General features: G+C 58.8%; 1 protein-coding gene across 1 annotated transcript; it reads left to right on the plus strand.

The window, feature by feature from the left end:
* Positions 1-8041: 8041 nt before the first annotated feature.
* SDS (serine dehydratase) lies at positions 8042-13033 on the plus strand (the record flags this gene model as incomplete). Its single annotated transcript, XM_079762805.1, has 7 exons — positions 8042-8194; positions 8545-8584; positions 8814-8953; positions 9052-9143; positions 9852-10079; positions 12018-12142; positions 12825-13033. 7 exons carry the CDS (start codon positions 8042-8044, stop codon positions 13031-13033), a joined length of 987 nt encoding a protein of 328 aa, XP_079618931.1.
* Between the last annotated feature and the right edge of the window lie 2768 nt (positions 13034-15801).

Genomic DNA, 15801 nt, shown 5'->3' on the forward strand with positions numbered 1-15801 from the left:
AAAAAAATCAATAAAATATATTTAAAAAGAAAAGAAAAGAAGGGGGACAGTTTGGCATCTGTCCTCGAGGCCAGGGAAAAATATGTTTTCGTTGATTTTATTATTTATTTACTTACTTATGTATGTATGTATGTATGTATGTATGTATGTATTTTAAGTGCACGAAGGTGCGAATAAATGGTGAACCTTCCCGTGAACAAAGAACTCGGGAAAGATGCGCAGCCATTCCGAAGGAAGCCCCGGCATGCTCTCCTGCGCCTGCGGCTGCCGGAGCCGAGCTGAGCGGAGGGCCCGGCCCGGTTCTTGGGGTGGGGGGACAGGGGATGGGGAGGGGACTCGCAGTGGCCACAGTGCTTCCACTCGCTCAGCCCCACTTCCTCTTCTCGGCTGAGACTCAGCCCTGACTCGGGGTGAGGTGGGGTGTGGGGTGTGGGGTGTGGGGTGTGGGGTGTGGGGTGTGGGGTGTGGGCTGAGGGTGTGATGTGTCAGCTTGTGCCAAAAGGGGGCTCTTGCCTCTGCAGGTGCGGCCCCTCCCCGGGATGGGGCACAAAGGAGCTGAAATGGGCATTCCTGTGCAGCAACCTCAGGAAGGGGGGCAGGGGGGCGGGCGCGGGCTCCGGGGAGGAGTTCCTCGGGCTCCGCTCGGGGTGACCATCCCCACCCCAGGCTGTAGCGATGCGGCTGAAAATCAAGGTCCATCTGTATGAGCACAAGCAAAAGGGGCTTTGGTCAAAGGCTGTGTTGCCTTAATGTTGCGTCTTCTATGCTGTTTTCCTGTCTCAGGTGAAGCAGCCAGCCCTCGGAGATGGTACGGCTCGTTTTCAGCTGGTTCCTTCGGCTCTGCTCGGAGTTGAGTTGGGATTCACTTTCTGTTCTTGGCAGAAAGGGTGGGAATGTGCCCCTGCCGAGGCCCCTGCGCCAGGAGCCGCCCCAGCCGCGAGCCTGGGGCGCCGCAGGGGGGCTGTCGGGGGACGCGTGCAAGTTCCATAGTATCCCCGAGTTCTAATATTTGGTCTCGGTATACGCCTGTTTGGGCTGCTGCTTATTTTCAGTTGCTCTGTTGACATTTAAGTTAGAAAGAGGCCGAGAGCCTTGCCTCTGGGGCACTTGTTTCTTAGTGAGTCCATTAGGGCAGCTCACGCCCATTCGGGAAGGAGTGTTCATGCGCAGCTGCTGGTATGAAAACCGTCCTCCTCTCGGTCTTTGTGTCCTCTTTGTTTATTAAAATTCATCATTGATGGCCCTGGCTGGTGTGGCCCAGTGGATAGAGCGTCGGCCTGCGGACTGAAGGGTCCCAGGTTCGATTCCTGTCAAGGGCACATGCCTGGGTTGTGGGCTCAATCCCCAGTAGGGGCGTGCAGGAGGCAGCCGATCAATGATTCTCTCTCCTCATGGATGTTTCTCTCTCTCCCTCTCCCTTCCGCTCTAAAATCAATAAAGAAATACTCAAAAACAAAAGCAAACAACAGTTCATCATGGAGTGATGTCCAGGAGCATTTTGTATGATGACGCCTGTTAGAGTCTGCTGTGGGGGAGCGGATCTATTGGCGGTTCCGTGGGAACCCTGGCCCCTGGGAGCCCCCGAGTGTTGCAAGCCACCGCGGGGGCACGCGTGGCCGCCGCTGTCTCAGGCCTGTGGCAGCATCGACAGGCTTGTTCCGAGTGTGTGCCGTCTGGGAGTGCTGTTCGGTTTCCCTGACTGAAAACCAGCTCTTCGTCACCGAAGACTCCGGGCGGTGCTTGTACTTCTGCTGGGCGCGAGCCTTGTGCCCGCGGCTCCCTGGAAGGCTGCTGGCCGTCGGGAGGTCGACCTCCGGGTCCCCGACTTGACCTTGCGCTTTCACATTGAGCCAGGCGGCGTCGGAAGGTCGACCTCCAGGTTCCCGACTTGACCTTGCGCTTTCACATTGAGCCAGGCGGCGTCGGAAGGTCGACCTCCAGGTTCCCGACTTGACCTTGTGCTTTCACATTGAGCCGGGCGGCGTCGGGAGGTGGAGACCTCCGGGTCCCTGACGTGACGCTGCGCTTTCACATTGAGCCGGGTTTCGGTTCTGTGTGACTTTCCTTCCTTTCCTCATTGTGAAGCTGAAGATAAGAGCCCGCCTCAGGAGTGGGTAACCCCCAAGTCAGCCTGTTTTCTTCCACCAACTATTGTTTGGACTTCCTTCGCCGGGAGCCAGTGATCTTGGCCAGAAAACCTCACTGTGGGAGCTTGAACTCTGCACGTCCTGAGAGGGGCTGCTGGGTCCTCTGCCAGGCCCCCGCGCTCAGCCCTGAGGCCGGGGCGCTGCGAGGGGCACTGCGCTCAGAGTGTGGGCTTAAAAACCCCCTCCCAAGCAGGGAGGCCTCGCTGTGTGGGCTCCTGTCCGGCAGGCCGTCTCCCCTGAGTCCCGTGGAAGTCTCCTCCGTGGGAAGAGCGGCCCCGGGGCCAGCTCCCGTGCAGAACCGCCCTCGGACCCGGGGATGCTCCCACAGCCTGCACCTGCCCTTGCCCGCGCTTACGCCTCCCGTGTGGGGCCTGTCGGAGCTCTGAGTGTGTGTCCGTGGGGACTGCTGGCTGACGGCGATGCTCGGCTGGGGGCAGGCTTCTGCGTGTGGCCGTCAGGCTGAGACTTGGCTCCACGTTCAACGAGAGAGGGGCCGCTGACGCCACTCAGGCCCCCGGCGCTCTCCCAGCCCCGACGACGCCGGTCGTCTCTCTTGCCTTCGTCTGGAATAAACTGGGTTTTCACAATATGCCTGCCTGCTCCTCTGAAGGCCGCGTTTCCAGAAAGCATGTGAAACGTGATTTTCTGAACATTGTGGCAAGAAGTACAATCCCATTTGCCATCATCCGTTAAGACCTCAAGGCCCGGGACGCTGCTCTCATTGATTTTAGAGAGAGGAAGTGAGAGGGAGAGAGGGGGAGAGGGAGAGAGAAACATCGATCGGGTGCCTCCTGTACGAACCCTGGCCAGGGATCAAACCCCAAACCTGGGCATGTGCCCCGACCAGGAATCGAACCGGCGACCTTTTGGTGCACAGGGCAATGCTCAACCCACTGAGCCACGCTGGCCAGGGCCAGGGTCCTGATCCCAGGCATTCGCTGATGTTCATGGTATCAGCACCCGCTGGCGGGCAGCGTCAACCTCCCGAAGGCTTAGGAGCTGGCTCCCCAGCTTCCTGCGAGCATAGCGTTCCGAGGAGCCACGGCGGCACTCCATTGCCGGGACCTGGGAGGGTCCTGTCAGCAGGGAATGTTCTGCCTCAGGAAGGGAGGGCGCCGCAGAACAAGAGGAAGGATTAATGGCAATGGCCCATCTCTGGGATGGCGGCCACGGCCCGGACTACAGGACCAGAACCTGTGTGGCTGGCTGGGAATGAGGAAGCCTCCTGGGCAAGCTAGGGGGTGGGGGGCAAATAACTGAGGACCAGACTGCACCCCACTCTGTCCACGGTGACTTGGCCCCTGAATGTCCCTGCCACCCCTTGAAGAGAAAAGAAGAGATGAGAAGGGGAGGGGAGGGGAGGGGAAGGACCTTCATTGCCCTAACTCGGCCTGATAAAAATCACAAAGGAAAATATCGAAGTTTTCATCTGTTGCACACTGAGTCAGTGGTCTGAGATTTAATCCTGCTGCAAATACCTTGATTTTTCAATGAACTCTGGACTGAGTCCCTGACAAGCTGTTTGGACCTTGCCAACGCCACACATCACGTGTTGATTGGCGGGTGGTGATAACCCCCCAGGACAGGCCCAGGGTGGCCTGGGGTCCTGCCCGGGAAGGCCCACCCAGAGGCTGGTGGTCACATTTGGGGGAGACGCAAAGCCGGGAGGCATCACTACAGACAGCACCCTCAAACGGTCCAGGGGGCTCCCACGAGGTCTCTGCCAGACGCGGGGATGGGGTGCAGCCAGTGACTGTAAGAGAGGAAGGCTCGCTGCCAAGTTCAGGAGGGAGGGTCACAGAAGTTAAACAAGTCCGTGACAATGGAGGCCTCGTTCGCTTGTACTAATTTTACCAAGAAAAAAGTCTTTCACTTCTCCTGGGGTGGATCAGCTAGCCGTTGGATGTGGAGCGACAGCTTTTACACAGAATACCTTCGCCCACATCGGATTAAGTCCTGGCCGACCTCGGCTCTGCTGACATTTGGGGCCAGATAATCAATCCTTTGTTGGGAGGGCCTGTCCTGTGCATGGTGGGATGTTGAGTGGATGGAGGAGAGAGTGGGGGACCCAGCGGGGACCAGGTCAGTGCAGATCTGCCCTCAGGCTGCTCCTGGCCCCCTGGGGAGGGACTCCAGGGACTGCCCAGCTACAGGGTCCCAGAGGCTTGAACCAGACTTGCCAGGAGGAGACATGAATGAGGAACCGGGTCTGGAGGGAGGACTCGGGAAAACGAGACCAAAAGACTGGAAAGGTCCTGGATAATAATCTATAATAATAAAAGCATACTATGCTAATTAGACCGGACGTCCTTCCGGATGACCTTCCGGATGAAGCCAGGGCTGTGAGGGAAGCCCTGATCCCGGGCGCCAGAGGGAAGCCAGTGCCAGCAGCCGGGGGAAGGAAGGCCTACTCTTGCGCGAATTTCGCGCATCGGGCCTCTAGTAATAATAATAAGACCAAAGATGATCATAATAGCACCTACTATTCTCTGAGCCCTACTCTGTGCCTGGCACTGGTCTGCCATCGTCTCTAAGTTTCGAAATACCCATTAGCTACCCCCGTCCCCATCTCTCGGTGTCGGGAACGGAAGCTAAGGGAAGTTCCACGGCTCGGTTTCAGTTTCAGCCGAGCTGTGAGGGACTCCGGAGCCGATAACTTCACTAATCAGGAGTTCAGGGCTGGCTTCCCCCGCCGGCAGGGCAACCTGAGGTGAGAGCGGTCCGTTCCTCCCCAAGTGTGAAAACAACCGTCAGAATCCCCACCTCCCGCAGCCAAGGACACTGTGATCCGGCCACCTCAGGGCCAGCTGCCGGGAGGTGTGATGTAACAGCTCTATCTGGGATCAGACACGCCTCGGAGCCGGAGCCGCAGGCACGAGCCGGTCTCCCTGACGTCCAGTGACGGCCGCCGCCTTCCCCAAGACCCTCCAGCAGCGGACGGGTCAGAGTGTCCCCGTCACATCGATATTCTACCTGGTTCTGCTCCATTTCCTCCCCAGGGTGACCCTGGGTGAGGCCCGTGTCCTGTTAGGGTCTTGGGGTCTGATCCATGTGACGGGACAGAACCACACATGTATGCACACATGTACATACGTTTTATACGTTTAAGAATGAAGATCTGCCCAGACAGCAAAGACTCATCGATGAATGAATAGAAAAATAAAACGTGGTCTACCCTGGCCCGTGTGGCTCAGTTGGTTAAGCATCGACTGAGAGGTGTGCTTCCCAGCCAGGGCACATGCCCAGGTGTCCCTCTCCATCCCCAGTGTGGGGCGTGCAGGAGGCAGCCGATCAATGATTCTCTCTCATCATTGATGTTTCTCTCTCTCTCTTCCTCTCCCCTCCTCTCTCTGAAATCAATAAAAACCTACTTAAAAAAATAAATATGGTCTATCCAGACATGGAATAGTATACAGCCATAAAAAGGAAGGAAGCGCCAACACATGTTACAACGTGGATGAACCTTGAAAACAGGATGTGGAGTGAGAAAAGCCAGACACAAGAATCACATAGTGTCTGATTCCATTTATATGAAATGTCCTGAAGAGGCTGATCTGTAGAGACGGAAAGCAGATTGGTGACTCCCGGGGGCTGGGAGGGGAGGAGTGACCGTTCGTGGGTACAGGGTTTCTTTTTGGGGTGATGACAATGTTCTAAAACCGATACTCTGCAAATGAGCGAGTTGTCGGCGAGGTGAACTATAGCTCAATAAAGTTATTGTTTAAGAAGAAGATATGCCCAAACAGGATGTCACAACAGGGACATATATTTTGTCTTTTTCCCTCTTTTTGTTTCTTTTATGATTGATTTTCTATTTATTTATTATTGACTTAAAAGAGGGAGGAAGGGAGAGAGAGAGAGAGAGAGGAACATCAATGTGAGAGAGGCACCTTGATAGGTTACCTCCCATACACGCCCCAACCAGAGACCAAACCCACAACCCGGGTATGTGACCTGACCGGGAACGGAACCCACCACCTTCTGGCGCACGGAATGACGCTCCAGCCGACGCTCCCATCAGCCACGGCGGCCAGGGCTGACTTTCTTTTTCTTAATTTTTTTCTTCAAATCACAACAGTGACACATTTTTGTTGAAACACATGGAACACTCTAGAGAGGCCTAAAGAAAGAATCCATCTTCGCATTTCCCGCCCGTGCAGCCCCACCTTCCCATCGCGGCGAGGTGGCCGTCAGCGGAGAGAACTCAACATTATAAGACAGCGGGGCCTCCATTCCCACCTCACTGACTGGGTGGATCCCGCAGGTCACACGCCTCCCTCTGACACCCCTCATGTGACCCCTAATGGCCCTCCCTGACGATTGAGTGACACCCCACGTGGGAAACCCTGCGCATGAGATCAGATGTGGGGCATCGTGAGCGCCAGCTGTACACACTCCGGTGCACACCCACGTCACTGCGGCTCCGCACCCTGTATGCCCAGCGCACGTGTGGGCGTCCCACTGGGGAGGGGCTCCGTGTGCCTGTGGAAGGTCCATGGGGCAGCGGGAGGGGGCAGCTTGTCCCTCCGAGAGGGGCGGCTATGCGGGCTGTGTGAGCCCTCCCGCCCTCGGTCTCATCGATATTCCTGTCCGGGCGGAGCGGACAAGACAGCTTGTTGAGGGGGCAGGGAGAGAGCCGGCCAGGGCTCTGTGTGTGAGTGTGTGTGTGTGTGTGTGTGTGTGTGTGTGTGCGCGCGCGCGCGCGCGCGCGCCACCCTGTGTACAGACAGACCCCCTGCTCACACCTGCTCACAGCCAGACAGACAGGAGGCCGGGCCTGGGGCGGGAGTGAGTTCTGGCAGAAGACCCTGCAGTTCTGGACGACGAGGACGAGGACGAGGACGATGGTGGCGATGCTGACACTGGCGAATGCCAAGTTCTGGGTTCCTTCCATGCGCGCTATCATGTCACCTATTCCTGGGCGAGCAGAGGAGCAGGGGGGCTCCCGAGGACAGTGACTGCCGGGCCGCGCAGCTAGAGCGGCGATCAGGATTTGCACCCTGGTCGGCCTGGGTGTTACCCATAATGCCATCGGCCCCTGTATAACAAAGGAGTCCTAAGAGGATGGCCGCGGGGGGCGGGGGGGGTAATCAAGAACTCTGTCCATCCGGCCGCTGTGGCTCAGTGGTTGAGCATCGACCCATGAACCAAGAGGTCACCTGTTCGATCCCGGTCAGGGCACCTGCCCGGATTGCGGGTTTGATCCCCAGTGTGGGGCGTGCGGGAGGCAGCCAATCGCTGTTTCTCTCTCATCGCTGTTTCTCTCTCTCTATCCCTCTCCCTGCCCCTCTCTCTAAAATCAATAAAAATATATTTTTCTAAAAAAAAGAGCTGTGTCCAGATTGCCCGTTTGGGAGTCAGACTGCTGGGTTCCAGTGCCAGAGCACCCCTCTTCCTGTCCGCGCCTCAGCTTCCCTTTCTGTGAGATGGGAGCACGCGGCAGCCGCTTCCTCCGGGGTCTGTGTCTCGGGTCCCAGGATGTGCCAGCACTTGCTGGGGACCTTCAGTGCAGAGTTTCTGGCCGCCGCCTTGGGCGGAGGTACTGTTTGCAGAGACAGAAACTGAAGCTGAGGAAGGGCAGTGGTAGGAAAGGGCGAGGGAGAGGCCAGGAAGCCGCCAGCGGGAGGAACAACCAGCTTCCCTTTCCCTCCGGGCAGCCCCAGGCCTCGGGCCAGGGGGCGTGGCCGGGGGTGTGGCCAGCCCTGCCCACAGGATAAAGCTGGCACCTGCAGCCCTGGGACCATTCAGAAGACAGTCCACCTGTCCATCGACCCTCCCTCTACCAGTGCGTGGACTGTCCACCCAGCCCGTCCACCTAGACCACCTCCGGTCTCCCCCTCGCTCTCCTGGTCCAGCCACCAGCTCCGCCGCCTCCACCCTTCCCTCCCCCAGCGATGGCTTCCCGGGAGCCCCTGCACGTGAAGACCCCGATCCGAGACAGCATGGCGCTGTCCAAGGTGGCCGGCACCAGCGTCTACATCAAGATGGACAGTGCCCAGCCCTCGGGCTCCTTCAAGATCCGGGGCATCGGCCACCTCTGCCAGACGGTACAGGGCGGCTCCGGGGAGGGGGGCAGGTCCTCTTTCCTCAATGGGCAGGGCCGGTGCCATGTGGAACCCAAGGAGCTCCAGGCAAGGCCCTCGGACTGCCCACGAGGCCCGTGCACCCACCCTTAGCGCTTCCTCTGGGGAAGGGGTGCCCGGCACGAGGGTCCCCTACGGGCTGATCCCAGAGCTCTCAGCTGCCCGCCTGTCCATCCCCGCCCTGAGCCAGGCTCCTTGGGGAGGGGAGAGGTCGCTTGAGAGGCTGGGGCCGTAAAGTTCCAAAACCAGCTCTGTTAGACTCCCAGGGGCCGGGTGGGTAGGACTCCAGGTGACCCCGCCCCTCGTCTCCACAGTGGGCTGAGCGAGGCTGCAAACACTTCGTCTGCTGCTCAGGTAAGCGCCTGCACGCCTCCTCCTGTCCTCTGCTGTGTGCCCCGGGGCAGGCGCTCCACCTCCCTGGGCCCTGCTTTCCCCAGCCGGGAGCCGTGGCAAACATTTGCAGCCAGCCCGATTTGGAATTTCAGAGGGCAGGCCTGAGGTCACCCAGGGGGGTTCAGAGGCCGGGGGTTGGGCCCCCAGGCCGTCCCGAACTGACACACTCCCTACCCACCACCCCTGGCAGCGGGCAACGCAGGCATGGCGGCCGCCTATGCCGCCAGGAGGCTGGGCATCCCCGCCACCATCGTCGTGCCCAAGACGACGCCTGCCCTCACCATCGAGCGGCTCAGAAATGAGGGCGCCACGGTCACGGTGGTGGGTGAGGTGAGTGCCGACCCGGAGCAGGGCCACCGAGGGCAGCTGGTGGCGGAGGAGGGTCCCCTGGCCTCTCACCTCCGCCCGCGTCCCCTGTGGTCTTGCAGACGCTGGAGGAGGCCCAGGAGCTGGCCACGGCGCTGGCGAAGAACAACCCCGGCTGGGTCTTCATCTCTCCCTTCGACGACCCCCTCATCTGGTACATGGAGCCCAGGGTGGCAGCCACCTCCTGACCACTGGGTGGGCGCCTGCCACAAGGCACGTGGGCACATTCTTATGCACAGCAGTTGCACATGTGTGTGCACACACACCATCACCTAGAAGCACACACATGTGTGTTCCAACGCCCGTCCTCCACGGCCGTGAGCGATCGCGAGCTCAGATACCCAGGTGCCTGCCTCTGGGTGCCCGGGAGCAGGTCCCGAGACCAGGATTCCGGGGAAAGCTGTTGACTTGGGAGGTGACTCCCGAGCGGAGGGGGAGGGAGATGAGGCAGGAAAGACGCCTCTAACTGAGGCTCTCCTGGGCAGGGCCCTGCTGTGGCAGCTGGAGCTTGATTTCCTGGGGCCCCCTGGGAGCCAGTGGAACATGAACCAGTTACTCAGCAGCAGGAGAGGATGCTGGGTGTTTGCTCACCAGCACACGAGTCTTCACTCACACAGGCCCTGGGCGAGGGGTGTTCTCAGGGCTGTCACCTGTGGGCACAGCTCACACACAGAGGCAGCTCCGGGGGGTGGGGGGGGGGCAACCGGAGCCTCCAGGCAGAGATGCAGCTGGAAATCAGGGCGGAGTCAGGGAGGAGGCCAGCCCCAAGGACAAGTGACAGAGCGAGTGGTATCTCCAGGACCCCTGCCTAGGGCCCCAGCCCTGACCCGGTTCCCCCCGCACCCCCCACCCCCCCCTCCAGGGAAGGCCACACTTCCATCGTGAAGGAGCTGAAGGAGACGTTGAGCGCAAAGCCGGGGGCCATCGCGCTGTCGGTGGGCGGCGGCGGCCTCTTGTGCGGAGTGGCCCAGGGGCTGCAGGAGGTGGGCTGGGGGGACGTGCCCATCATCGCCATGGAGACCAAGGGAGCCCACAGCTTCCACACGGCCACCTCTGCCGGCAAGCTCATCCCTCTGGACCAGATTACGAGGTGAGCAGCCGGGCTGCCTTCATCAGGGCTTCAGCACCCCCTAGGTGCTGGCTGCAGGTAGATCCCGGTGCCCCGTTTTTTGTTCACCTGCCCAGAGCCACACAGCCAGTGAGCGGTGCTGCTGGGACTGAGCCCATGTGTGCGTGGCCCTGAACCATGACCGTCACACTTCCTCTTGCAAAAAAAGTCTAATATTCATCATGTACTGAGTTCCTCTGTGGCAGGGTTTTGCACTCTTCATTCAATTTTTAAATATATATCTTTATTGATCTCAGAGAGGAGGGGAGAGTGAGAGATAGAAACATCAATGGTGAGAGAGGGTCATCGATCGGCTGCCTCCTGCACGCCCCCCATAATCGAGCCCACAATCTGGGCATGTGCCCTGACCGGGAATCAAACCGTGACCTCCTGGTTCAGAGGTGGATGATCAACCACCGAGCCACGCCAGCTGGGCTGCACTCTTCGTTCACTTGCCAGCCATTTACTGAGCCCCTAACATGGGCAAGACCCCGGCTGATCCCGGGGAGAGAGGTGGGTAAACACCATTCCTGCTCCCAAGGAGTTCACATCCCAGCCCAAACCTTTGGCACATGGTGTTTAATTAGGATCAGGTTTGGCTGGTTTATATAGGAACCCAAATAGCGATTTAAACAAGACTGAATTTTATTTCCTCTCTTATTAACAAAAGAAAAGTCTAGAGGGAGGCAATCCAGGGGCAGCTCTATGAAGCCAGGTGCCCAGGTCCCCTGCGTTTGTTCTCCACCGTCCTTATTACGTCGCCTCATGGGCCAAAATAGCTGCCTAAGTGCCAGCTCTCACACCCACCCTCCATCTGACAGGAAGGAAGAAGCAGGGCAGAAGCTATGCCCCTCCCTTTAAAGACAGACACAGTACTTCCACTTTCCTCTCATTGGCCCGAACTTAGTCACATGGCCACACCTGCTGCAAGGGAGGCTGGGAAATGTCTTCCTACCAGGTGTCCCTGTGTGCAGCTAGAATAGTATAGGGTAGACAGATCTCTGCCACAGATGGGCAGACTGAGCTGGATTCCTGAGCCCCGCACCCCGGAGCTGTATGTGGGCCTCTGCTCCTGCAGTGCTGCGAGTGAAGAAGTCATTGTTGAGCACCTACTATGGGCCATATGCTGGCCTAAGGGCTGAGGTGGTCCAATCAAGGAGATGCTCATGGGCGAATGGGGAAATGAGCTGGGAACGGAGCCAGTGAGGTCTCTGGGGAGGCTGATTACCAGGGCAGGTCCTGGAGGTATACGGGTCCTGTTTGCAGTCCCAGCACCACGGCTCCCTGGCCAAGTGACAGCACACGCCCTGCCTCAGTCTTCCCTTCTATAAAATGGAACCAATGAACTAACCACAAAAGTTATTGTGAGAATGAACGGCACCTAACGCCTTCTCAGGAAGTGGTCATTGTGTGTATGCGTGCGTGTGTGTGTGTGTGTGTGTGTGTGTGTGTGTGTGTGTTATGGGGAGGATCATTTGAGAATTCCACCTGGGGCCACAGGACTGAGTGCTCCCCCTGGAAGACTCCTTGGAGGAGGCAGCCTTCATCCTGAGCCTTGAAGGACAGGACGGGACTTGGGCAGGTGAAGGGGACCCCGGAGCTGAGGCTGGGAGTCCTATCAGGGAAGCACAAGGGGGCCTTGCAGGTGTTTGTTCATGAGTCAAGGTGAACAGAAATGATGCCATTCACCCCCATTCCAACAATCTTATTAGAAGACCCCGCTCTATTTGGGAAGCCCCTGGGACTTTACAGCTATAGAGGGCACCCCCACCCCCACCCCATGCCCATGGACCCCACTTCCTCCTCCCTTTCACATCCAACTTTGTCTCTTTCTCTCCCTCTCCATTCTGATCTGCACTTCCCTCCTCTCTCCGACCTCTGTTTCCCCCATTCCCATGCTCCATGCCCATCCCCCTCCAGTGTGGCCAAGGCTCTGTGTGTGAAGACCGTGGGGGCCCAAGCCCTGAAGCTGTTCCAGGAATACCCCATTTTCTCGGAAGTGGTCTCGGACCAGGAGGCTGTGGCCGCCATTGAGAAGTTTGTGGGTATGTGCCAAGTCCTTTCGAGACCCAGCCTGCTGGTTCAGGAGCCAAGTGGCTGTCCTGGCTACTCGGTATGCCAGGGGATTCCAAAGCTGCAAGTTTGTCCACAGTTCTGTCTCCCATCCCTTCCTAGAACTCCCCATGGAATACAACGCAGTAGTAAAAACAGAAAGGCCAGAGGCACAAGGGAAGCCTGATAACCGTGACAGCAGGGGATAATAACTATTTTTAAATGTTGGTTCTGAGCTTCCTGGCAGCCAGGGTGAAAAAGGATAGTATAGGCCTCCGTGATGGATTCAGAATTGGGTCTGTAACGAGGTTGGACTCTTTCTGGGTTCAACCTAGGATAGGAGGGCGTGTGCGCGCGTGTACACACACACACACACACACACACACACACACACACACACACACACGGTAGCACTTAGGCTGTCCCAGCAGTCAGCTTGGCTAATCGGCCACGGCACCCTCACTCAGGTGATGCCTCAGCACCCTTCTCAACACACTGCTCAGGCGATTACAACCGTTTCTTCAGTGTCAGCACCAATGTGGCACCGAGCTCAGGGCTTGGACGGTCAACCCAGGAACGTGAGGGAAGGACCTGCGAGTGTGGCCAGGGCCGAGAGCGGACTGGCTCCTTGCCCCCGAGCTTGACCCAGCGCCCTCCCGCCCCGTCCCCCGGCAGATGAGGAGAAGGTCCTGGTGGAGCCGGCCTGCGGGGCAGCCCTGGCCGCGGTCTACAGCCACGTGGTGCGGAAGCTGCAAGGGGAAGGGAAGCTGCCCACCCCGCTGTCCTCGCTCGTGGTCATCGTCTGCGGGGGCAGCAACATCAGCCTGGCCCAGCTGCAGGACCTCAAGAAACAGCTGGGCATGAAGAATGAGCTGCCCGAGTGAAGGTCTCCCCGACCCGGGGACCCCGGCAGCGGCTGGAGTTTCCCCAGCACCTCGCTGTACATATCATTCTTGTGCCTGGCTGCGAGCCTGCGGCCAGGCCAGTCGGTGCTTGCTTGTGCCCACGAGCCCACTGGGCAGAGGGCCACACGCTTCGCAGTCGAGGCGGGGGGAGGGTGTCGGCGGCCAGGGATCCCCTGCTGCCTGTGTGACTGCTCTGCCATCGCCCTCAGCCACCCCTGCCAGGGCGACACTGCCCACAGGTAACATATCCGGTCCCCGGAGCAGGGTGGGCGCGAGGGGCCGAGGTCACACAGGAGGCTCCCCCTGGGAGCACCGTGTGCCCCCGCCCCCCCAGGCTCTCCAGCTGGGGAGGCGGACAGGCCCGCAGCCCAGGCTGAGGAGCCATCTTTATTTTACTCCCAGGAAGCCCACCCCCACCCTCACCCATTTTTCTAATGTGCACACGTTTTCATTGAAAAAGAAAAATAGGTATTTATGAAGCAAAGAGCCTCTGCGTTTCTCCATCATCACTGTCTTCCTCCCTTCCCTCCTCCCACCCCATCACGCCTGCTCCCAGGCCTGCTATCAGCAGTGAGCACCCCCAACCGCCACCCCCAGTCCCAGGAACCTGGGGCCCCACATGGAACTCAAGACCCGCCCCCCCGCCACCCCCAGCTGGGCTTGCATGCCAGAGGGCAGGAAGCCGGTGAGGGAGGTGGCGCTGAACGAGAGGGGCTTGGGGTGGGGCGAGGGAACAGAGTGATTTAATCCCAGAACCACTGGGAGCAGGTAGGGAGCCCCCATCCCCGGGGGGTGTACACTGACCCCGGACATCATCTCAGGGACAGGGAGGAAGTGGACACGAAGTCAGTGTCCAGCAAACCCTCTAGAAACACGAAGCCGTCTCTCAAGGCAGGCGGGGGCCAGCGTGTAAAGGAGGAGCCTCGAGGGCTGGGAGGGGCCCCCATCACCCCTCAGGAGGGTCCCGGAACCACCTACAGCAGCCACTGGCCACCTGATTGGATCCCCAAGTTCAAAGCCAAGTTTGAGACCACTCTCCTCTCTCAGGACACCGGGCAATGAGCCCAGGCTTGCAGGGACCCCACCCACCCCAACGACAGAGGCGGAGATTTGGGGAGGAGTGGAAAAACCCACCCTCAGCCCACACCAGCCTCAGGCCTTCTGATCGCCACGAGAATCCTCAGCCCCGTGGCCCCAGAACAGCCCCTGGGGACAGAGTGGAACCAACGTGGTGCCCAGCCCAGAATCCTGCTCCGGGGGGGGGGGGGGGGACAGCTTCCAGCTCCCACGGTCCCGCTGGGTCGGGCGCGGAACCCCCACGAGGCCAGGCAGCCCCTCTGCCCACTAGAGGAGGATCCGAGGCGCAGGGGGCTGGCCGACCAGCTGCCAGGCACCTGTCCATCAGGGAAGGGCAGAGGCCACGGACGAGCAGCAGCTGCCACTGTGGAGCTGAGGATTGTGGGAAGCTCCGGGGCACGGGGCCGAGAGAAGCGGCCTCTCTGGCAGCCTCTGCAGAGGTGGGTCCTGTCTTTGCGGGGTCAGCGGGAGCCCCAGTGGGCCACCAGGCATGGCACCCCAACCTCTGTTCAGAATCACCCCAGCTAAGTGGCTGTCCCGCCTCCCAGGAAGCAGAGGGGCCAGAATCATGCTGGGGAGAAGCCCGGAGTCGCCCCTCCCCACACAACGGCCCTGGGGGGCCCCACATCACCGAGCCTCCCAGCCTTGACCTCCTCCAGACCGTGTCTCAGCGCCTGCACGCCGTGTTATTTACTGCGTTGACTCCCTCACCACCATAAGCCTCCCTCGGAGCAGGGACTTCTTTGTGCCTTAGTTGTAAGGCAGCCACAGGGCCGTACGCAGGCCCTGGCCTGTGCTAAGTGGTGGGTGAGACCTGCTGGTGAGTGAATGCTGAGCGGGTCACAGCCACCCCCCGCAGTGCTGCTCACATCCTCACCCATTTTACAGAGGGGATAACCAAGGCTCAGAGAGGTCAGGCCCCATTGCTAGTACGAGATGGAGACAGGATTTGAACTCAGGTCTCTGACTCCAGGGCGTGTGCTTTCCTCTCCCCACGCACACAGCATTGGGCGAGTCTCATCTCCAATGTAGGTTTCTGGGTATGAACAGACAGGGTGGGACTCGTTTTGTGTTGCTCTGTACCCCACAGTAGGACTTGGGAAGGTCTTGTGGTTAAAAGGTCCCAGAAAAGGATCCAGAACAAAGTAGGTGCTCAATAAACATCAGATGGATATGGGTGGATGGACGGGTATATGGGTGGATGGATGAATGGATGAATGGGTATAGGGGTTGATAGATGGGTAAATGGATGAATGGGTATATGGGTGGATGGATGGGTATATGGGTGGATGGATGGGTATATGGATGGGTATATGGGTGGATGGATGGGTATATGGGTGGATGGATGGGTATATGGGTGGATGGATGGGTATATGGGTGGATGGATGGGTATATGGGTGGATGGATGAAAGGGTATATGGGTGGACGGATGCGTATATGGGTGGATGGATGGGTATATGGGTGGATGGACGGGTATATGGGTGGGTGGGTGGATGGATGGATGGATGGATGAAAGGGTATAAGGGTGGATGGATAGGTATATGGGTGGATGGATGGGTATATGGGTGGATGGATGGATAGATGAGTATATGGGTGGATGGATGGGTATATGGGTGGATGGATGGGTATATGGGTGGATGGATAATGAATGGATAAACTGATGACTGGAA

This window comes from Cnephaeus nilssonii (genome assembly GCF_951640355.1).
Source record: "Cnephaeus nilssonii genome assembly, chromosome: 22".
NCBI classification, from domain to species: Eukaryota; Metazoa; Chordata; class Mammalia; order Chiroptera; family Vespertilionidae; genus Cnephaeus; species Cnephaeus nilssonii.